The following is a 24,987-nucleotide window of genomic DNA, read 5'->3' on the forward strand; positions in this document are numbered from 1 at the left end:
GCTCTCTTACATATAACGTCATGTATTCTTAAACTGTTTTTCCCAATGTTATGAGAATCGTACTGCACCTTTTTCTATTAAAATTAAGTATCAATAGAAACTCATTGCTAAATATACTAAAGAGGTGGTTAGTTCCTAATCTGCATGTAACCTTTTACAGAAACCAAACAAATTAACATCATTTTATGCATATAAACCTATCCTTAAACTAAAATATATTTATAATACACTGCATGTACAAAAATCTATTAAAATTGCTTATGTTGAAATCTTGTACACACTTTAAACAAAATGCTATTTCAACTTTACAATCCTTCACAAAGATTTTTTTTGTTTTGTTTTGATGTGATTCTTTGTTTCCCCATTGCCGTCAGCTGCTGTTCTTTTTAGCAGTTTTAACATTACATTAAAATTTCAGATCTTTTTTATAGTAACTGACACAGACACTATAGTGGGTGTTCGTATGTACAAAGAGTCAGGCAAGAATAAACAAGTCTGTAAACAATGGGCAAGTTTTAAGATCAATTATTGAACACCTGTTTGTCAGAGGGGGAGAAGTTGTTCATTTTTTCTGAAATGGGCAAGTTTTAAGATCAATTATTAAACACCTGTTTGTCAAAGGGGGAGAAATTGTTCATTTTTTCCGAAAGACGACGGTACATTGTGAAAATAAAACAATGTAAAATAAACGTAATTAATTTGTTTGATTAATTTGAACTAATGGTACTATTACCATGTAATATTTCCAATATCATATTAAATGAGATTTAGAATTTATATTATTTAACTGTTTTGATATCCTGAAATAGAAATAGCACTTAGCAATAGCACTTAGAATTATAAACCGCTTCATAGTGCTTTATAGCCCTCTCTAAGCGGTTTACAGAGCCAGCATATTGCCCCCAATAATCTGTGTCCTCATTTTACCGACTTTGGAAGGATGAGTCAACCCTGAGCTGGTGAGACTCGGAACTGCCAAACTGCTGGCAGCCAGCAGCCTGCAATACTGCATTCTAACCACTGTGCCACCACAGCTCTTATGAAATAATACAAATAACCATAATCACTTAGATATTAGACTGAAAGTCCTTTTTCAAATATTAATTTAATATACTTTTTTACTTATAAAAGGAGAATCCCGAAAGAGGAAGCTTGATGAAGGTGCGATGAATCATTCTGAAGATAAGGATGACCAAAGTGCAAAAAAGAAAAGACTTGATCCTGTGAGCATTTAGTCATATTTTCTATAAATACCAGAAGCCAAGCTAAGGATGGAACTCAGTAGCAAAAGCAAAAGATCGTAAACTTCACTATGCTTCTGATAACTCTATTCAGAAGTGGAAAAATTCCTCCTTCAGACCCAGAAGTCTTTGTTGATGATACTGGCTTAATATATTAGGGATCTTGCTCCACTTCCTGTGCTCCTAAATATATTTTTCATCTATTTCATTTCCTCAGTTAATGGTGATGTGGCTGCTTGGATTATGCCATTAAATGTTAAACATTGTCCTGAGCCTGATTGCACAATTTCTCTGTACCATGATCTGTATTTGATAGTGACAGCCATGGAATGCAATAACTGGATCAAGCAGTAGGTGGAGCCAGGACAAAAAACTGATTTAAAATTAATTTAATTTTAAATTTAATTTAATTTTAACTGGAGGTAATATGATTGCTCTGGATCTATTTTAGAATTTTCTCCTGTTACATTCTAAAATATAATTTGGTATTTTGGAATACCCTTGACAGTTCCAAAAGTCCTGGGACCATAGGTTACATACACCTGTCTTTGATAAAACCTTTTTTTCAATGAATCAGTGGAAAGTAGATAAAAAAGATGTAGTCATAACTCTGATTAAGCTACCATTACAGATGGGTGTCGGTGTATCTCTCTCTCTCTCTCTCTCTCTCTCTCTCTCTCTCTCTCTCTCTCTCTCTCTCTCTCTCTCTCTCTCTCTCTCTCTCTCCCCCCCCTCTCTCTGTGTTAAAAAATGGAATTTCCTAATTTCACATTAGTATCTGAAGTGCTAGTTTAATTTTAAGAAAAATAATGTGTGGATCCATCCATTAAGCAGTGCTAGTTTACCTAAATATGTTTTCTGGTCACTGATTTTTTATTCATTAAATGATATGTATTTGTATTATATATTTCTAGAATTATTTTAATTCTTTTATAAAATGCATAAATGTACATGTATTTATTTAGTAATCTAAATGGTAGAGCTGAATTGCAAAATAAAATTGATCTTTTTTTCAACCATAGTTGCAAAATCCTGAAAACCAGTGGAAAAAGCATGATAATCTAGTAAACAAATTTCATAAAGAATTTCCTAATTTGGATAAAGAGGTATGATTATACTTGACAGAGTATATGTTTTATGCTGATATTACAAATAGATCCATATTAACTGCTGCTGTAGCACCACTAAAGATATTGCATATCTGTCTATCTGTCGCTTACAATTTTAGGAACTTGGAGCACGTTTAAACTGTAAATAGAGGCTTCTGATATTCCATCCTTCCCTAACCAAGTTTTCAATCTGTCATAAAAGCTGATGGATTGAAAGTTTCACTGAAATTGAGACTTTTAATTGTATAAACATCCATATGAATTAAGACTTGTTTCAAAATATAGTGCTTTTAAAATTATATTGGATTTAGGGCAGTAGTTCTCAACCTTTTTAATGCCCCGACCCCCCCAAACGGTCGTAAGTCGAGGACTACTCAACCAGTCGTAAGTCGAGGACTACTCAACTGGTGCAGCACCGTTTGCAGAATGGGATTTTTGGCGGGCTCAGCAGGGCAGAGACAGCCTGGACAATTCCTATTGGCTTTTGAAAGCCAATAGAATTAGATTCTATTCAAGAGAGTGTATTCTATTGGCTTTCAAAAGCCAATAGAATAAAAGGGAGTAGCACAGCTAAGGAAAAGGGGAAAAAAAATGGCGGACTGCGTTGTTTGGTGACCCCCATGAAATGGTCATTCGACCCCAAATGGGGTCCCGACCCACAGGTTGAGAACCACTGATTTAGGGTATATTTTTAGTGTATTACTTAGAAAGCAAATAATTGCAACAAGATATGTAACGTATTCCAAGCTATGTTATTTTCAAGGCTACTCTTGTTCCATGTATTCTGTCCATGTTCTTTTGCCAGGACTGAAACTCTTCTATGATCTCTACTAAGCATTTATTTAATGGAATAATGTAGCGAAGTAAGACTACTTCATGCTTCAGAGTAGAAAAGTAACATGTCCTCCCAATATCCATTCATTGGCAATGTAACACTGTCTGTCTATCTGTCTTCTGTGCATTTTAAAAATTTCTCCAAACCTACTAATGTACTTTTTTTTTGCATGCCACATGATGGATGCTAGTGCTTGAATACTAATTATATTAACTGTAGTCTAGAAATATTGATATCTAGTATCTAAAAGTGAAATGAAATAATCATTGGGAGATAGTCATGCAAAACTGTTGACACCTTTAGATTAGTTTGTTGCTTTTTTTGTACTGCCTGTAGAAATCTCAGCCTTAATTATTAGATAAAATATAAAGACTTGTAGATTTAGCATACTGTACATTAAGGTTATAGTTCTCAATACTGAGATTCTTGATAAAACTACACTTATTTTTTAGATGCATATGTGCAATTTTGATAGCAAGATCTCTGTATGTGTTTATTAATCCTGTGTCCATACAAGATTTGTTTATTTTGTGAATTAGGAACTGAGAGATGTACTTCAGGAACATAACTGGATATATCAAGAAGCTTTTGATTCTTTAAAATCATTTATGGAAGATCAAGAGGGTAAAAATATTTTTATTTTAATTAGTACATACCATTAACTGCGTAAGCATGCATCTTTCTTATTGCCTACATATTCAGTGAGATGCAAACCTTTTCTAATAAAAGGTTTGAAAGGGATTTTAAAATTATTCTGTATGGATTTAGCTTAATTTAGTAAATCAGGACTTAACATAAGAGATCTAAGAAGCAAAATAAATGCAATAAAAATATAAGACATCATAGTAAAAAACATATACCAAATAAATGAAGAGAGGAGAATCCTTATGCAAATAAATTTTAATCAGACTTAAAACAACAGGATCAGCACCATTTAATGATAGGATGTAGCCAAATGAGACTGGGTGTCACTATGGACGAAGCTTTCTGTTTTACTATTATAAAGAATTTGTGGAAAGGTATATTCTGACAACCTTTAAACATGAATTAATTGGTGTAAGAAGAATTGGCATTTTATGTACTGTGTCCCAACCATTTAGAGCTTTAAAGTTAAGCCTCAGCATCTTGAAGTAAGCTTGTAAGCAAATATACTGCTGTTTTATCATTTTAACATACTCTCCTCAGGTTGAAGGTTCATTGTCCCTTTCTGATATATTTAAAACATTTGAACATTGAGCAAACACACACACTACATACATACATACAAAATCCCTATAGTAAAATCATTTTTGTCTCTGGATTCTTGTCAAGTTCAGCTGGGCTTTAATTGAAAAGCTGTCTTAGTATGCTTTTTCAGAAGGGTAACTCATCCTGAAGAGAATATTCATCCGGTTTCTAGATATGAGGACCACCTATATTCTCTATCTTTCGGAATTTAATTTATGTTTATCCTATAGCACAGTACTGACTCCAGGCACTAGTACAGCAGCTGCAAAGCTTTGCTTGAATTTGATAACATAGAAAGATAAATATTTTCACCATAATGATAGAATCAGTATGATATGGCCTCACAGCTTTATATAGATGGCAAAAAGTATGGCAAATGAAATCATGCTTTGTGAGTCCCCAAAAGGCCATTAAAGTAGACGTTTGTGACTGATTTAAATGAAGAGGCCTTCTCAAGGAGAAATTGAGTTTTGATGCCTGGAAACTTGACCCATTTTTAAAGAAATATTCCTGGATTCCATTCAGTCAGTCTCCATTGACTTAACTACTGCTAAACATCAAGATGGGGAAATACTCAAGAATGAAGAACATTTCTCAAATCCTTCCATGTATTCTGCCCATGTTCTTTTGCCAGGAGTGAAACTCTTCTATGATGTCTATTAAGCAGTTATTTAATGAAGTAATGTGGTGAAGTAAGGATACTTTGTGCTATAGAGTAGAAAAATAACATGTCCTCTCAATATCCATTCACTGGCAGTGTGATACTCACAATGCAAGAAGGATTTTCACAAATTAGCGCTACTTCTTGCAGTGCTTTGTCAGATATCGTGTCAAATATTGTTCTGAAATGTTCTCTGACTGATTTAGATCATTTCAATAGGAGTGAACTTGGGCAAGGCACCTGCACTGAGTCTAAAACATTGTTAAATTTGAACAGAAGCAACTTTATGGTGCTTTTTTTTTAGACTCCTGATAGATTTATTGGGTTTTGCTTTTGTCCTCACTTTTCAAATTGTCTGCGCCCTTTTATGTTACATATACAGATGCACAACATCCTTCAAAGAGTGAAGTTTCAAATGGAAAGAGTGTCTCAGTTAATAATGCCACTGACCACCAGAATGATACTAAAATGAGGCTGAAAGAGAAATCATCCAAAACTTCTGAGAATGGCTTCAGGAGAAAGGAAAAAAAGAAAAAAAATTGGAGTACTAAAAAGGACTCGCAGGAGTTGCAATATGAATCTGCTTCAGAAGCCGGTAGCTCCCTTGATGAGGACTATAGCAGTGGTAATGAAGTAATGGAAGATGGTTATAAAGCTAAGATTCTTAGTTTTCTTCAAGATGCTTCTCTTGGTGAACTCACTTTAATTCCACAATGTTCTCAGAAAAAGGCTCAAAGAATAATAGAGGTCCGTCCCTTTAATAGTTGGGAAGCCTTGGTAAGTCTGTATTCTTTTCTTTAAAAAAAAATATCAACAGCATATAATATATTAAGGGATGTCTTCCTACTAAGAAGGCATACATGTGTCGCTTTACCTAACCAAGCTAAAGCACTATGATTCTTCTAAGCCAGTAGTATTTCAAACAGTGTCAGATGACCTAACTTTGAATGTATTAAGGGATGATTTTCTTGAAAAATAGAAGCTGATTGGCTGGCAACACTGTCATTAATTCTTGAGCTCCGAAACTTGGTTCACTTTACTGCAGAAGAAGAATTTAGAGCTTTCATTTGTGAAGCTGCTGTTTGCTAGTGTTTTTCTGATCTGTAGTTTAAAACCATACAGAAATGAAGAATGTGGCAATTTTTTACTGCAATTGCCTCAGAGAATCGGTAACCAACTTGCAGAGTTTCTCCATGATTGAAATGCCAGGATAAGTGTATTAAGCAGTTGATGAAGAAACCTTTGTTTTTATTTTGATTCCTTATTTTTTAACTCATCACTGACTTTTTAATTTTGGTATTATGAACTAAGCAGTTTGGTAATTTTCTTGAGTATATTACAAGGATTTTCTTTTAACTTTCAAAAACAAATTAGAAGAGAAAACATAGCTGTTGGTGAGTACTTTTGATACTGCTCCAAACGTTTTTGTTTTTTAAAGTTTTCAGCAGCTTTATTTCATGCTATTCCACCAAAATGAACAGCCTTTGGTTTTAGCAGTGTGACTTTGTGATTGGGTTTGTTACTTTTTCAAAGGTAAAAATTGTGGGATTTTGGTATGTTGTCTCTGTGAGTTTTATTTGTCACTGTTTTAGAGAAATTGTTGCAAGTAAGCTATTTTATCTAATTCTTCTGATAAGTTTATTCCTTAAAACAATATTTCTAGAAATTGAGACCACTGTATTTAAACACTTTTTAAATCCTACCTCTATACATGCTGCATTTTTCTGAATTAGATATTTAACCATATTGGATCCTAAATTGTTTGGGTCAGGTTTTTGAATAAAAAAAATAGTCATGCATATTTTAAAGTGCATGCATGAAAAATACATGCAGATAGCTTTACAGCAGTGCTGCCTCTGAAACTATTTTGCCTGAAGTCTTATACTTTGAACAGAACATCTGTCCTTTAGAAACATGTTGAGTTTTGTCTCAACAGTAGTAATTGCTAAAGGGCTCCCATTCTTTGAAATAGTTCCACAGAATTAAATTGTGTAGGCCTGTTTTAATTTAAACATCTTTCATAAAGGATTCATTTGTCAGTACTAAAATATTTACTTAGCTTCTGTAACAACATGCCTTAATTTTAATGAAATTCAGCAAATTATATTCTTGGGAGTTTTCAAGAAGAAATTTCTAAACATGCTGACAGATAATCCAGCTGTCCTGTATTTTTGTTACCATGTAATAAGGCAGTGTTTGGAGAGGGTAGTCATACTTTGAAGTGAAATATTAAAAAAATGAAAGTATTCCAGTTTCTTTTTAACAAAGATGTTAAACAATTTTAATTTTAAATGTGAAGTCTTAAGAGCTGACATGGATTTAATGGCTCATAATTTTATATGTTTTTTAATTTAAATAATGCATTAATATGCCAAAACAGATTATAAACTTACAATTTTCACAGGCTACTTTTGCTTTATAAATGGCTTTATCAAGTAAAAATGTTTGCAGCATTTTTTAAAAATATATCTAATAAAAGAATCATAGTGAGTTTATGGAACAGCAAGAATTTGAATTGTATAGGTTAGTGGATGGTTACTGTAGGCAAGCATAATCAGATGTAACCCATAGGTTAGTTTTGGATATGGAAAATATGTTTTTATAAAATTTCTGTATTATTGTAATTAGTAGCAGATGTCTTTTCAGTAATTAGAATAGTCTAGTAATGAATAGGTAAATGATTTTTTAAAGTTTGGAATGGATGTTTAATATATGTTTTAGAACAAATAGCTGCCATTTGTAATAGATCGACTCATTATTTAAAGTTTGAGTGGAGTTGATAAGATCCAGATCTCAAAAACAGATATGTGGTAAGTATTAAGAAAAGACAGCATATGGAATTGGAGGATGTGAGAGTAGTTAGCGGTGTCTGGGAGAGGTGAGGTGAATGGTGTTGGAGGAAAGTAGATTTAGTTATTTTTCCTACGTCATGTTTTAACGCATTTATAGATATCATACTCCTATCTTGCATTTAGCAAGACATTTCTTATCTTGAAAAGGAATACCATGAAGAGAATGTCCACTATAGCAGAATAACAGAGTTGGAAAGGACCTTGTAAGACTTCTAGTCCAACCCTCCTACTCAAGCAGGAAACCCTGCACCATTTTAGACAAATAGTTGTCCAATTTCTTCTTAAAAACCTCCAGGGTTGGAATACCCACAACTCTTGGAGATAATTTGTTCCACTGATTAATTGTTCTAACAGTCAAGATATTTCTCTCTTCTAGATTGGTTCTGTCCTTGATTAGTTTCCATCCATTGTTTCTTGTCCTGTCTTCAGGTGCTTTGGAGAATAAGTTGATCCCCTCTTCTTTGTGGCAGCCCCTTAAATATTGGAACACTGCTATCATGTCACCCTTAGTCCTTATTTTCATTAAATTACACCAGTGATGGCGAACCTTTTAGAGACCGAGTGCCCAAACTGCAACCCAAAACCCACTTATGCATCGTCGGGTGCCAGGTGGGTGTGGCGCATTGGATGGGTGTGGCACATTGGGTGGGAGTGGCTGCAGTGGTAACAGCAGACTGGGTGGGACTAAAAAGTTCAATCAATTCCAACGTTGCAAGATCTTTTTTTTCCTGCGAAAAGTTGAAATTGACTGATAGATTGAACCTTTTTTTTTTGTACACGGTGGCAGAGGCCTAAAGCGAAAAGGTTTTCTAAAACCCAGCTGGAGGCCTAGGACTGGGGCGACGGCGCGCATGCCCACAGAGAGGGCTCTGAGTGCCGCCTCTGGCACTCGTGCCATAGGTTCACCACCACTGAACTAGACATATCCAATTCCTGCAACTGTTCTTCATATGTTTTAGCCTCCAGTCCCCTAATCATCTTTGTTGGTCTTCTCTACACTCATTCTATTTTTGTATTGTGGTGATCAAAACTGGACACACTATTCCAAACGTGGTCTTACCAAAGCATTAGAAACTGGTAGTAACACATCACATGATTTTGATTCTGTTCCTCAGTTAATGCAGCAAAGGATTGTGTTGACTTTTATAGCCATTGAAATTGTTTTAGTTAATGTAATTTAAAACAACATTTAACAAAATAGTTCATAACAAAATAAACATTTCCTTAAAAAAATAATAGTTTAAGGAATTTAAGATAATATCTACAGTTAAAAAGTCAACAGAACTAGAAATGAAAAAGCAACCTGAAATAATTTTTAAAGGGCCGATTGAGTATTTGGATCAAAGTGGGCTATGTATAAGTCTATTACAAGGTTATTCATTGGTTGGTGCACAGTGATTGAAAAAATTGGACTTACAAAATCTCCCTGGCCCCAACCTACAAATAAGGTGATTGCGGTATATCCTAAGGGTTAAATAAATCTGGTCCTTTAGATAACTAGAACACAACCTTTGGCTATATAAATTCTCAGTTTCTTTTCACTTAAGAAATGGAGTTGTGTTTAATCTGACTTAAATTTGTGCAAGAATAATGTTTCAGTCATAAGATTTATTTTGAAAAGTGACTAAAGATGTTCCTTGTTTTTATTCACGACTTGGGAACAGATGGAGAAAAGGCAACATGAAACAAACTGGGTTTTTATAACAGATGGTTTTACTTTAGGTGTAATATTTAAAGATTACAAGTTTTCACATAAATCTGGCCATTAGGCATTTTAAATAATTATTGAAAATGTTAATTAACTTGTTAAAATGTCTTTATAGGTAAAATAAATTCACTTTTAGAAGCTCAATCCTGCTTAAATTCAAACATATTTCATAACTATTCAGTCTTTATAGAGAGTTCATCAGAATTGCCAAATAAAAGCCACAACGTTCTAAGAGCTGAAATGCGCTTCACAATAGGTTACTTAATAATGAATATTATCAGTATTAAGTTAAATAGTTAACATTTTACAAGATTAAATGGAAATCCCATTCTGTTATTTTGCTATAGCAGTCCATAAAATAAGGTGCTTTGCTGTAGCTCCTAAGCTATGTCTAAGACAGGCATGTCAAACTCACGACGTCACGCAGCATATCGGAGCTTTTTCGCCATTGCTGGCAATAGGGTGGGCGCGGTTCCGGTATGATGAAACCAGCCCGCGGGCCTGCGGTTTAACACCCCTGGTCTAAGAAATCAGCCAAATAAGTTGCTGCAGCTCTTGTTCCCCACCACAACATTACAGCTGAATTAGAATTAATATTAATCGATGTTAACTTTTAAACAGGTTTCAAGATTAGAAGGAAGTATATGTGTCTACTTTCCATAGCACCTTCCATAGCACCTGTTCTATCTGATTTTTAACAAATGTTCAAATTTCAAAACATTTTAGGTTTTGAAATAGTGAAAAAGGTTAAATATTTAGGAGTTTATTTAACTGCTTCTAATGCTAAATTGTATAAAAATAACTATGAGACATTATGGATAAAAGTGCAAAAAGATTTAAATAATTGGAAAAAATTACAATTATCTTTGTTGGGAAGAATTTCGGCAGTTAAAATGAATATACTTCCAAAGTTTCTTTTTCTATTTCAAATGATACCTATTTTGAAAAAAAGATGCTAACCTGGAGGAATGGCAGAAGGGGATTAATAAGTTTATTTGGGCAGGGAAAAAGCCAAGAGTTAAATTCAAAATTATGCAGGATACACGGGAAAGAGGTGGATTGAAGGCACCTAATTTAAAATTGTACTATGATGCGGTGGCTTTAACGTTGATTAGTGATTGGCTCAACTTAATAAATAAAAATATTCTTTCTCTTGAGGGATGGGATTTATTATATGGATGGCACGCGTAATTAATTTATGATAAAAAGGTTGATCAGGTTTTTAAAACTCATATTTTGAGAAGTGCTTTGTTGCGTGTCTGGAAGAAATATTATTATAGGTTAAATTATAAAACCCCAATTTGGGGGATTCCAGGACACATGATCGAGGGAGTATCTAGGGGAGTAAATTTGGATAAGATTTCTTTATTAAAAGTTTTATAAGTTTTACAAAAAAGAAGGAAAAAAACAAAACAATACAAAGACAAAAAACATATACAAAGAAAAAAACTAAACATTACACAACAAACCCTCCCTTCCCCAACCTCCCCCAAACACCCCCCCTTCTCCCCCCCCGAGCTTCCCAGAGCAGAATATAGGCTTAATTAAAAAACAATCAAAAAAATTATATTTTAAAATATATATGTATATATATAAAAATAAAAATTAAGAAAAAGCTATATAATATTTTTTAATATCCATTTTAAACTGTATAAATTTTATCCATTTATCCCAAAGAGCAAGAAATTTCTCTTGCGTTTGTTGCTTTAAGAAAGCCGAAATCTTTGCCATTTCCGCCAAATAAGACACTTTAAGAAACCATTCCTGCAATGTAGGCAAAGATTCCTTCTTCCAATATTGTCCAACTAACAGCCTCGCGGCTGTAATCAAATTTAACATCAATATAACCTCCTTTGTATCACAATCAATAACTATACCCAACAGAAATAATTGCGGAGTAAATTTTACCCTCCTTTTAAAAATTCTCTGGATATTCCACCATATCTTAATCCAAAATGCTTTTATCTCTCTACACGACCACCAAATATGGTAATAAGTAGCATCCATACACCCACATCTCCAACATTTAGGTTGTAGGTCAGGGTACATAAAACACATTTTTTGTGGATCAAGGTGCCATCTATAAAACATTTTATAGAAATTCTCCCTTAAATTCTGTGCTTGTGTAAATTTGACATTTCTCACCCAAATAGTTTCCCAGGTGTCCAATGGAACTGGCTCACCAAAATTCTGCGCCCATCTAATCATACAATCTTTAATTAGTTCCGTTTCTGAGTCCAATTCAACTAGAACCCCATAAATTCTCTTAATGTGGGCTTGTCTTTGATCCTTCACTTGCTTAATAAAATTTTCATCTTCTCTAAGAAGGCCCACCTTGCAATCCACCTTCCATCTATCTGCTAATTGCCTATATTGGAACCAAGAGTAAATAATATTTTCTTGTGCTAACTCTTCACGTGATTTTAACTGCCAGTTTTGTCCATCCCACCTAAGTAAATGTCTATAAGACACCATGTCCATTTTAGCACCTCTTTTTATTCCTTCTATCGCATGCCAAGGTATAGCCCATAATGGTACTTTAAAATCACTTTTATAATATTTTCTCCAAGTCCTAAGTAAAGAAATTCTTAAAATATGAGATTTAAAAACCCGATCCATCTTTTTGTTAAATATTAAATAGGCATGCCACCCAAAAAGTAAATCCCATCCCTCGAGATAAAGTATCTCAGGATTTGTCAAATTTACCCAGTCACTGATTAGTGTTAAAACCACCGCATCATAATATAGTTTCAAATTCGGTACCTTCAGCCCACCCCTCTCGCGGAAGTCTTGCATAATTTTAAACTTAACCCTTGGCTTTTTCCCTGCCCAAATAAATTTATTAAGGCCTTTCTGCCATTCACTTAAATTAATCTCATTCTTCAAAATCGGTAACATTTGAAACAAAAAGAGAAACTTTGGTAGAATATTCATTTTTATCACTGCAATTCTTCCCATGAGGGATAATTGCAACTTCTCCCAATTCTTCAAGTCATTCTGTACCCTAGCCCACAACCTTTCATAGTTATTTTTAAATAGTTTTGCATTAGAAACAGATAACATCACCCCCAAATATTTTACCTTATTAACAATTTCAAAACCCGTCGAGTTAGCCAAAGTCTGCTTCTCCTGACTAGTCATATTTTTAGGTAAAATTTTAGTCTTATTAACATTAATCTTAAAACCCGAGACCAGACCATAATAATGAATCAACTGTAATAACTTTACTGCAGAATGAACAGGTTGCGACAAAGTAACAACCAAGTCATCCGCAAAGGCTCTTAACTTATATTCTTTTTTATTAACTTCTATTCCTTTAATTTCCTGCGACTCTCGAATTTTAATCAACAATATTTCCAATGTTAAAACAAACAACAATGGTGATAATGGACATCCCTGCCTAGTACCTTTCTCTATTGTAAAAACCTCTGACAAACCTCCATTAACAATAAGTTGCGCCGTTTGTTTTTGATAGATTACCGTAAGAGCTTGTAATATCTTTTCACCAAAATTCATCTCTTCCATTACTCTTAACATAAAATGCCAATTCAATTGATCGAATGCTTTTTCGGCATCTAAAAATATCAGCCCTGCAGAGACTTGGTTGTTCTTATCTAAATATTCTAATACATTAAGAATTTGTCTAACATTATTTTTCATATACCTTCCAGTTATAAACCCAGATTGATCTTTATGCACAAGGTAAGGCACAACCCTCATCAATCTGTTTACCAAAATTTTAACAAATATCTTATAATCCACATTTAAAAGAGATATAGGCCTGTAATTCTTTGGTAAAGTAAGATCTTGATCCTCCTTTGGAATCAGTGATATAAAGGCACTACGCCATGAAGGAGGGATCTCTGAACCCTGTAGAATACCATTAAAAAGATCACCTAATGGTTGAATCATCTCCTCCATTAAAGCTTTATAATAAACAGCTGTTAACCCATCCGTACCCGGTGCTTTCCCTGATTTCAGTTGTTGAATTGCAGACGCAATATCCTCCTTAGTAATTATCCCATTAATTTCATATTTCTGGTCCTCTGTCAGTCTAGGGAAATTAACCTCACTTAAATATCTATTTATATCTAAAATTTGCACATTAGTAGATTTATATAACTTTTGATAATAGTCCAAAAAAGATTTCTTAATCCAATCCTTCTGAGAAACTAATTTACCCTTATAATTTATTTTCTCTATTATTCTCTGTCTCTGTTTCTTTCTTAATTGATAAGCCAACCATCTCCCTGGCTTATTGGCATTACAAAATGTATTTTGTTTCATAAACAACAAGTTAGTTGCAGCTTGATCTGCTAACAACATATTAAATTGTGACCTTAGTAACTTTAAAGATTCTTTAATACTTTCATCAGAAGGATTTAAAATCAGGAACTTTTCTTTTAATTTAATTTCATCTTCCAATTCTTTACGTTTCTGAGTCTGCTTTCGCTTATAACAATTATTCATTTTTATCAAAACACCACGCATAAATGCTTTACCTGCATCCCATACCATTGAAATTGAAGTCCCCTTATACATATTCAAGACAAAATAATCCTTTAAACACTCCTTTAACTTTTGAACATTCTTCTCTTGTCTAAACAAATTTTCATTCACTCTCCAGGATCTTCTCTCCTCTTTTTCTTGAGTCAACTCCATCCAAACTGGACTATGATCCGTCAACGATCTAGGAAAAATCTTTACATTCTTTACTCTATTGTACAAGTCCGTTGTAATAAAAAAAAAATCAATTCTTGAAAAGGATTGGTGTCTATCAGAAAAAAAAGTGAAATCTCTCTCCTCTTGATTACATTCCCGCCAATAGTCCCTTAATTCCCAGTCCTCCTTCATATCAAAAAAGGCTTTAGGTAATTTTGCTTGTTTAAAAAAAGGAGAAGAACCTTTCTTATCCCTTTGTATATCTAGGACACCATTCCAATCACCCATTAATACCACAGATCTATAGTCCAGCAATGTTATTTTTTGATGTAACAACTTATAAAATTGTTCCTGTTGCTGATTTGGTGCATAGAGACCCACTATAAGTACTTTCTTACCATATAAACCAAGTTCAATCATCACATATCTTCCCTGGGGATCTGATTCGACCAGACAAGCTGGTAGATTTTGTTTAACATAAATAACAACTCCACCCTTTTTCCCAGGAGCAGAAGATACAAAGTGAGATCCCAAACGAGCATTAACTAAATATTTCTGATCCTTAAGTAAAATATGAGTTTCCTGTAGGCAAATAACATCATTGTTGTGTTGCTTCAAATAATAAAAGATTTTTTTCCTTTTCTGAGGAGAATTCAATCCATTAACATTCCAGGTCAAAAACTTTGCCATCACTCTTGGTCCGCAGCCTGGAGAAGACACCTTCAAGATCTGCCATTGCTGCATGTGTTGCATAACTCTTGGGTCTTGCTCCTCCCACCGGCGATGATGTAGTTTCAGTAGAAGTTTCTTTAGCCTCTTTCTTACGTTGCTCCTTCTCTTTACGTCTATAAGCTGCACGAGTCATTCTCTGCTCTTTAACCTCTGTTTGGCGTTGCCATTCAGCTTGCAGCATCCCAGCAGAAACCAAACCTAATGCCTCAGATGGCTGATCCACCTCTTTGCCACTCAAGGATTTCTGAATAGGTAGAATTGAGCCTGCACCCAGGACCGTATTATAAAACTCTCTAGCTTTATCAGCCGTGTTCAATCTGTAACGTGTCCCCGCATGGCTCAAAACAATACCCATCGGAATTTCCCATCTAAATGGCATCAATCTAGCTTTAAGCTCATTAGCTAGGAAGGCAAAATCTTTCCTGCTTCTTAAAATTTTTGATGGGATTTCCTTTAAGATGATGACATCTTGGGCAGCAATCTGGAATCTTTTATTATAAAAGGCTTGTATAATCTCATTACGCAGAGACTTCTTTGTAAAATAAATCACCACATCTCTAGGCAAATTCTTCTGCTTAGCAATCCAAGAATTAAGTCTATAAATTTTTTCGACTTCTCTGCGCAATTCTCCTTTATCCATATTCAGAACCACAGCTAAATCAGTAAGGACCACCTCCATCAAATCTTGATTCATATCTTCCTTGAGGCCTCTGATCCTCAAGGCGTACTCCATCTGTCTATACTGAAACATCAAAATATCTTCTTGTGAAGTCTCCACCTTCCTTTCCACATCTTGGATTTTATCATCAAAAGAATCAACTTTATCTTCGACTTCCTCCAGTCTTGCATCCAGCTTCACCACCACCGTAGCCAGGCCTGAGACTGCTGCAAGTATATCTTGTCGCAAAATGTTGTTGTTATCTTCCATTTGATCCTTTATCCCACTTATCTCTTCTTTAAAGTCAGATTTAATGTCTGATTTAATCTGTATAGCAAATTGCTTCATTTCCTCTCTCAATTGAGCTACAGCATCTCCCATTATGCCTCTAGCCTCTTGTGCTGAAAATCCTGGCAAAGGAGGGGAGGGTGGTGGCTGAGCTGGTGGTGCATGTTTAGATTGTTGTTGTGGTTGTGCAGTAGAGGTTATAGGAGAAGAAACCACCTTAGATGTTATGGAAGGCGGCTGTCTCTTTGAAGCCATTTTAAATAACCCAGTTCTCACTTCCCTTTCCCCCAAGAAAAAAGAAAGGAGGGGGAGAGAGAGAGAAAAAAGTTCTTTTCTTCTTTTAAAAGAGACAGCAAAAGCACTATAATCCTTAGAAATCCAGAGAGAAAAAACCAAAAAAAAAAATCAAAAAAAGGAATTCAATAGCAAAAGCAAAAGCAAAATCCGGTCCTTAAAGGAAAAAAAAATGGAACAAAAGGCAAGGAAAAAAAAACTCCGACACTTTCAAAGCGCCATCTTAATTCCTTTGTCCAAACTAATAAAAAGAACAAAAGAGAAATAATCAAAGCTAAATAAAAAGAAATTAAAAACCTAAACTATATAAAAAAATCCTTTAAACCACTCTGTCCGTTATAATAAAAAAACTACTCACCAATACGCTATAGGCACGGAGATAGAAGCGGCGGTTTCTTTTGCTTCCTAGGAAGCAAAAACAGCTGGGAGGCGGAGATCAGCAGGAGCTCCGAGGGAACACTCCATTCACCCCCTCTGGGAAAAAATCCAGAGGGAGTACAGGGGTTCTACCTCTACTCCTGCGTTCTCTGTCCCTTCCCTTTGCCCGGGAAGGGAATTCCGAGCCGCGGGCCAGCTGATACACGCTGCGCTCCGTGGTTCTGACACCTTCCCAGCTGGACGGCTACAAAGTAGCCGCCATCGCCGTCGCCTCGTACCGGCTGGGGAATCGATAAGATTTCTTATAAGGAATTACTTAGTTTGGTTGGGCAGCATTGGCAATTAAAGCCTTTAGATGAGTTGAAGCAAGATAATATTGTATATTCTTGGTTTTATTATAATCAATTGTCATTGAGATGGAGTATAGATCAAAAGGTTGGAATTACTTTAGAGAATGTGAATTTGGTAAAACAGATTAAAGATCAAAGTCGAGCTCATATAAAAAGAATTTATAATGTTTTAATAGAATTGGATTCTGAAACAGAGTTGGTTAAAGATTGTATGATCAAATGGGTGCAAAATATTCAAGAGCCGATTTTATTGGATACATGGGAGACAATTTGGGTTAGAAATGTAAAATTTACTCAAGCGCAAAATTTGAGAGAAAATTTTTTTGAAATGTTTTATAGATGGCATTTGGATCCCCAAAAGTTGTCCCGCATGTATCCGAATTTACAGCCTAAATGTTGGAGATGTGGAAATTTAGATGCAACCTATTTCCACATTTGGTGGACTTGTAGAGATATTAAAGCTTTTTGGATCAAGATTTGGTGGAATATTCAAAAGATTTTTAAGAAAAAGATTAAGTTTACTCCGCAATTATTTTTGTTGGGTATTATTGTAGATTTTGATGTTAAAGAAACTAATTTGATGTTGAACCTTATAACGGCTGCAAGATTATTGGTGGGGCAATATTGGAAGAAAAATTTGTTGCCTACTTTGGAAGAATAGATACTTAAAGTGTCTAATTTAGCAGATATGGCGAAGATCTCTGCCTATTTGAAGGATCATTTACAAGAAAGATATATTATGGTTTGGAGAAGATGGATTGATTATATTCAGAAGAAATATGAAATTGAAAAGTATTATCTTGCTTTTGAGTAGATTTTAGATAATTATTAATAGCTTTAATTATATTATTATTTTTGACTTAATTTGTTAATATTTGTATTGATAAGGAGTTAAAGTGTCTTATGGTTTTGATTGATAGTATAGTTGGTTTATGTTAGTTGGATTATATTTGTTTATTCTTTTGTTTTACCCTGTAATCAGCTCTGGGAAGTGGGGGGAGGGGGGAAGGGGTGGGGGGTTTATATTGTAATAAATTTATAAAACTTTTAATAAAAAAAACAAATGTTCAAATGTTTTAATTTTAAAAAAGACTAGGAAATGGGCATGCTGCAAAGTAAAAATCTATAGCTTTATTTCGAAGAATGCTTTTGGAAACAGATGAACTTTTTAATTCTTGATGTTTCTGTAAGATGCATTTAACTTATGTTCTTATTATGAATCTGTACAATACCAAAATAAAAATAAAAGTCCACCTATTTAGCCTGCACACTATGAAGGAGATAACCTTCTTTAGAAACAGAGAACATATGTTTTTCTAAACTGATTTACAATCATGGATTCAACAAAGTCTTTATAGCTTTAGGATTAGGGAAATAAATCTTACTTTGCATTCTATAGCATATAACAAGTTATTTCCCTGTTTAGACAAGCATGGAGGGTGTTTCTTAATGCTGGAGGCAATCATAAAACTGCAGATAGATTTCTGACAGGTATTGTCCAGGTTGATTATGTTGGCTTTAAAAGGACATTCCATCTTTTCTAGGTGGGTGGTGAAAAACTTTAGCTTTGAAAACTTTAAAGCAAACTTTAGCTGCTCTTTCTCTTTTAGAAATGATGGTTTGTATATAGCAAACCTTTGCCAAAGTAATTTATCATTGTAAACCATGGACATAGTCCCAAGTTCGCAAATAAGTCCCATGAATGCTTTGTAGCTCTTTATTTTTGTATTTTTTATTACTTTGTTAGTTTTGGTTTGGACCAGCCTAATAAATAAAAGCACACCAAAGAACAAAATTAAATATATAGATTTTAACAAATGTTCAGCTTCATATTAATAGCGCCCTCTTTTGTTGAAACATGATTTTACTGTTTTTATATTTTGTAACAATCAAATGTAACAGCTAAAACAATTTGAAAAATACTGTTTTTGATTCATGGGATCAGTGAATTCATTCTAAAAATGCACAAGATTAATTACTTCATATGTGTTACTATGGGTAGGCCAGAAAACTGATCATATGCTACTCCAATGTTTAATGAATAACACAATTCATTAAATTATTTTAATAATTAATTATTGAGTTAATTAAGTTTTGTCTAGTTTTGATTTGTTTTTGAATTTTTCCTTTTTGTAGTTTGTATTTTAATGTTTTGAATAAAAAAATGAAAATTTATTGAAAAAAATAATTAAATTAGAATAACCAAAAAGTCTGAACGATAAAACTAATGGATTCTCCATGCTTACCGTAAATGCCGGCGTACAAGGCGACCCGGCGTATAAGACGACCCCTGTCTTTATAGCCGGGCCGCATTCCTAGAATGCCGTCTTATACACCGGAAACTACCAGTATTTCCGGCGTATAAGACGACTCGGTGTATAAGACGACCCCCGTCTTTGGCGCCGATTGCAGTGCTCGCGGAAGTCGCCTTATATGCCGGCATTTGCGGTAGTTTATTTTGATTTTGTATTTAAATCTAGTGACTTATTTTTTTTCTTCTCTCTCTCTCTGGCAGTTCACAAAAATGAGTAGGACCAATGGCTTGTCAGAAGATATTATTTGGAATTGCAAAATACTACTAAGAGAAAGAGATGTTGTTTTAAAACTTATGAACAAATGTGAAGAGATCTCAAATAAACTGACCAAACAAGTAACAAAGATCACTGGAGATGGAGGTGGTGGATGGAACATTGACCAACCATCCATCCTGAATCCAAGGTTAGCAAGATTGCTTATTAATAAATGCAACAACATATACAGAAAAGAAAGATTGTGATATAATATGGTGATTAAAGTGCTAGATTAAGAGCAGAGAAACTCACATTCCAGTACAGCGGTCCCCAACCTTTGTGGCTCTGTGGATTGGCAGTGGAGGAGAAGTGATGGTTTCACGTTTGTACCCATCACCTGCAGAAATGGAGTTTTACACGCTTGTGCGCTCACTCAACGCTTGCACAGTTTAAGATAATTGCAGCAGTGTTTAAATATCTTCCATTAAAATTAAAAGGATTTATTTGTAGGCACAGCACATTGTGAACATTGTACATCAAGACCTATTATAATTATGGTAATTCAGTGATGGCAAACCTTTTACACCTTTTACACCAAGTACCCAAAACCCGTCCCCCTGCCCGCCTGCCCCGCCCCCCCTGCAGGCCACCTACCGCCTCCATGGCCTGCTGCAGCAGATCGCCCAGATGGCCCTGCAGCATCATCCGCGCATGAGGGCGGAGTTTTGTCCCTGCTGCCCGGCTGCCATGTCCTTGGTGATTCCTCCGGGGGGGCTGCTGGTGAAGAGAGGGCCATGGGGGGAGGCGGGATTGGAGTGACGGCATGTGTGCCCAAGAGAGGGCTCTGAGTGCCACCTCTGGCACATGTGCCATAGGTTCACCACCACTGTCCTAATTCATACCAAAGCTGTAACGTAATTTAGTATTATTTCCCATATAATAGTGGGACAGTTGAGGGCAGCATGATTGTAACCAAAAGGCAAGTTTTGGTTAAGGATTTTTTAGCCACTATGCTACATGTTCAGTAAACTGTAGGTCAGAGGGTTTGAATTCACATAACAGTAATTTGTGTACTTTCTTTTCTATTGTCAGCATGGAACTTAAGCCATATCAGAAGATTGGTTTACATTGGCTAGCACTTTTGCATAAGCATTCATTGAATGGGATTTTAGCTGATGAAATGGTAAGTTGAAAACATTGTAGTTTTTATTCATACTGAAATAATTTATAATATATGTAGCTGATCCAAAGTCACCAATGAATTTCCATGGATGAGAAAGGACTTAAACATGGGTCTTTTCCAGCCTTAATCTAACTCCTTAACCATTGCATTACACTAGTTAATACAATCTTATGCTTCTATGCAAGACAGAAAGTGACATATGAATGGGTTAGCATGAAGACCTGGGACTAAATCATACTGTGAGTGTGTTGACTGGGGCATTCCAGATGAGTTTTGGAAAAGAGTAAATTGATCGTCTTCAACTTCAGAAAGGTGATGCAAATAGAATCAATATATGAGACTGCAAAATATCAAAAACTAAAGAAGCATGAGACTGAGTTTTATGGACAAAGAAGCAGCAATTGCCAAGAAGGACCTGAGTCTTTCTTATAAGTCAAGATATTGCATGAATGAAGAATGAAGAAAAAAATTACCAGTTGTACTGTATAGATTAGGGATGTTACAAATTATTTGAAGAAGGAAATATGTGTGATGCTTTAAAAAGTTTGTCATTTACTTCTAAATATTAAATATTTTACTAAATATTTTAGATTTAACAATAGCTATAACAATAATTCTATTTTAAATTACTTTTTATCTAGGGTTTAGGAAAAACCATTCAAGCAATTGCTTTTCTGGCATATCTTTATCAACTGGGTGATGTAGGTCCACATTTGATCGTTGTGCCAGCATCAACAATAGGTAGGTAAAATCTTGGACTCTTGTGTTGGGAAAAAAGCCTAAGAAATTTAAATATTAAACTACACATGTGAGTAGACTAATAAAATACTTCTTTAACAATTTCATGTATTTTTTTAACAATAGATAACTGGATAAGAGAAATTAACCTATGGTGTCCTGAACTCCAGATTTTATTTTATTATGGTAAGAAATTGTGTTTCAAAGTAAAACATGTATAGCTAAAGTACAGTTATATGTTTTCATGACACAATGAAGCAACTGAACTTGTGAATTGCAATCAAATTCATAAGAATGATTTAATAAATTACCTGGAATTACTGAAAAGTCTAACTCACATTGCATTTTTATCTAGGGTCTCAAGAAGACAGGAGGCATTTCAGAATGGATATCCATAATAAAGTAACAGATTTCAATGTGATTGTGACAACGTAAGTAGAAATCCATAAAAAATGTAGTTATCTAACAAAGTACTTCTTTTCAAGTGTTTCACTTGAGCGTGACACTTTTATGTAATGTAATAATTTGAAAAATAGATGTATAACTTCACATACAGTAATATTTCAAACATTTTGTAAAATCCAGAGTTGATTTGCACAAATTTTCCGATAAATGGTATTACTCCCATTGATTGTTGCGAGTTATAAATAAATATATTCTTTTTTTAAAAAAAAAACATTTTATTTTTTTATAATTATAAATCTTTAGTGCTTAGTAAACAACGTGTTGTCTGGGTCCACATATTTAACTTAATAATACATCTTCCGTTCTTACTCTCTACTCCGTTTTTCTAGCCATTTGTAAAAAGTATCCCATGTTTGAAAGTATTCTGTATCTTCTTTCCCTTTCATTTTCAATATAAGCCTGTCCATTTCCGCACAGTCCAGAATTTTCTTAATTATGTCTTCTTCAGCTGGTGTTTCTTCATTTTTCCAATGCTGTACAAATGTAATTCTCGCTGCTGTTAGTACATGTAATATTAAATACACACATTTTTTATCATAGTTTTCTGTGGTTATACCTAAAAGAAATAGTTCCGGCTTAAAATGTACATGTTTTCTTAACATTTTCTCTAACCACATATTATTTTTGACCAGAATTTTTTTTGCTTTAGGGCAGTGGTTCTCAACCTGTGGGTCGGGACCCCATTTGGGGTTGAACGACCATTTCACGGGGGTTGCCAAACAACGCAGTCCGCCATTTTTTCCCCCTTTTCCTTAGCTGTGCTACTCCCTTTTATTCTATTGGCTTTTGAAAGCCAATAGAATAGACTCTCTTGAATAGAGTCTAATTCTATTGGCTTTCAAAAGCCAATAGGAATTGTCCAGGCTGTCTCTGCCCTGCTGAGCCCGCCAAAAGTCCCATTCTGCAAACGGTGCTGCACCAGTTGAGTAGTCCTCGACTTACAACCGGTTGAGTAGTCCTCGACTTACGACTGGTTGGGGGTCGCGGCATTAAAAAGGTTGAGAACCACTGCTTTAGGACATGTCCACCAAAGATGGTCGTACATGCCTGGCTTTTGCCTACATTTCCAACAATTGCTAGACATGTTTTTAAACATTTTTGTTGACCTTGCAGGTGGTAAATGCCATCTATAAAAAATTTTATATAATTTTTCTAACTCTACATTGTGCCCAAAGTTTTTTTTCCCCATGTTATCATTGTTTCTTTGACTTGTTCATCTTCCATCTTTAAGTTTAACAATACAGTTTCTTAATCAATTTTTCATCTGATGACAATAGTATCTGGTCAAACACTGTCTGATCTTTATAAAAACCATATGTTTTGGCATCTTTCTCGTATCTCATTTGCATTTGCAGATGTGGCCACCATGATAGCTCAATACCCTGTTCCAGTTCTTGTTTATTTTGTAGTTTCCCTTCAGTATTCAAAATGTCTCTATAAGTCACAAGTTTCTCATAGTTATAAATGAATATATTCTTGTAAGTACACCAAATGTAATAGATATAGCATAATCCAAGATTCATTACTGGTTATACTTCCCCAAGAGATTTTGTTCTGTATATTGAATACAGTAGTGGCTAAAATTGTGGAAACCTTTTGGGAAAAATGTACACCTTTGGTTAAGTTTCCACCAATTTTCCTCCAGTTTCTTTATAACTATAGCCTTGTTCACTTAATAATACTATTTTACATCGCTTTCTGGGCAACCAGTCAACTCTTTGCACCATTACTTTAATTTTATTATGTTTTACAAGCTCACTAAATGAAAGAAGAAAAAAAAACCCAAACAACTTGATAGTGATCACATAACACACTGACAAATGTCCTCCTCTCAGCTTCAATACATGACATCAATAACTGAATCTACTGTGATCTGATTGCCTCATTGCCAAAACAAGTTGACACCTGATTGGCTCTCTAGACACTCATGCTCATTGGCTACAATCAGATGAAGGAAAGCTATGTGATATCAACTTAAGCAAGTTGTGCTTCCTTTTTCTGGTTATTTGGCTATAACTTTTCATAGAATACAGTACAGATAATTGAACAAACTTTGTTGCATTACATTCTTGATTAAATTATCTTTCCATTGATATATAATTTTATGGTACTACTCCAAAAAAAAGTGGTGTTATTAGTCATCAAACCTCAAAAATACACTTTTCCCAAAAGGTTTCCATTATTTTGGCCAGTACTGTATACTATAGGTATAGTTATTTAGTGACCCAAATGGGATCAGCAACTCAGTCATTAAGCAACGTTTTCGCTAAGTGAAAAATCATATGACCATGTCTGAGCTTATGATTTTTCACAAGATAATACATACTAGCTGACTAATGACAAAGATATGATTGAGAGACACATTGGGAAGATCATAAATGCAAGCATTGGTCACAAAGTTACTATGTCATCATCATTGTAAGTCAAACAGTTGCTGTTCAAAGCAGTCGCTAAGCAAGGACTACCTGTAATGGAAAAATAGTTGTGCATATTGTGCCACAGTGTTGCATACAAAATTCAACCAAAGGCAAATATAATATTGAAACTGTAACAACTGCTACAGTTCAAATACTCCTAGAAATTTTGTTTTTTCAGGTAATGGTTCTTAAAACTCTTGCCAGAGTTAAACAAGAAACGTGCATTATTATACTATCAGAACTGACTTAATGAGTGCTAGAATATATATTTGTGTGTGTGTGTGTGTGTGTGTGTGTGTGTGTGTGTGTGTGTGTCTTTTAAAATACTAAAAATGCGAATCCTGGGCATTATGCTAACAAATAAAAGAAAAAACGAACACCAGGATATAATAAACCGGCCTGTTTAAAAGTTAAGAAGAGTTACTAAGCTTTCGTCCGGCCAAAAAACTGCCAGCGTCATCAGAGTTAGAATAGCAGGAGATCGGGAAGGAAGTTCATATAGCCTCCTGCCTCTGCACCCAGCTCCTTGAGCGCGTCATCGGCCCGTTGATTGTGTTAATCCGTATTACACAGTTGTTCCGCATCAGGCAAACTGTCTTGGACTCCACTGGTTGTTTTACGATCCTCAAGTCTCTTTTTGAGCATGTGCAAGCACTTGGAGGGCGGCTGTCAACCCTTC

General features: G+C 34.7%; 1 protein-coding gene across 6 annotated transcripts in view; it reads left to right on the forward strand.

Annotated features, from left to right (window-relative positions):
- Positions 1-24,987, forward strand: part of SMARCAD1 (SWI/SNF-related, matrix-associated actin-dependent regulator of chromatin, subfamily a, containing DEAD/H box 1) — a 56,411-nt gene that overhangs the window by 22,973 nt on the left and 8,451 nt on the right. For 4 of the 6 annotated variants that reach the window (XM_039332167.1, XM_039332165.1, XM_039332168.1 and 1 more), the window contains 9 exons: positions 1,132-1,223; positions 2,264-2,347; positions 3,725-3,809; positions 5,456-5,850; positions 19,511-19,713; positions 20,598-20,688; positions 21,330-21,429; positions 21,553-21,612; positions 21,782-21,857. In XM_039332167.1, coding sequence (XP_039188101.1) covers positions 1,132-1,223; positions 2,264-2,347; positions 3,725-3,809; positions 5,456-5,850; positions 19,511-19,713; positions 20,598-20,688; positions 21,330-21,429; positions 21,553-21,612; positions 21,782-21,857 — 1,186 coding nt within the window. Of the gene's footprint in view, positions 1-1,131; positions 1,224-2,263; positions 2,348-3,724; positions 3,810-5,455; positions 5,851-5,912; positions 6,468-19,510; positions 19,714-20,597; positions 20,689-21,329; positions 21,430-21,552; positions 21,613-21,781; positions 21,858-24,987 lie in introns of those variants that run through there. The other 2 variants (XM_039332169.1, XM_039332170.1) reach the window with 2 other exon arrangements.

The sequence above is a fragment of the Crotalus tigris genome, unplaced genomic scaffold, assembly GCF_016545835.1.
Source record: "Crotalus tigris isolate CLP2741 ecotype Arizona unplaced genomic scaffold, ASM1654583v1 scf7180000024451.546054, whole genome shotgun sequence".
Lineage (NCBI taxonomy): Eukaryota > Metazoa > Chordata > Lepidosauria > Squamata > Viperidae > Crotalus > Crotalus tigris.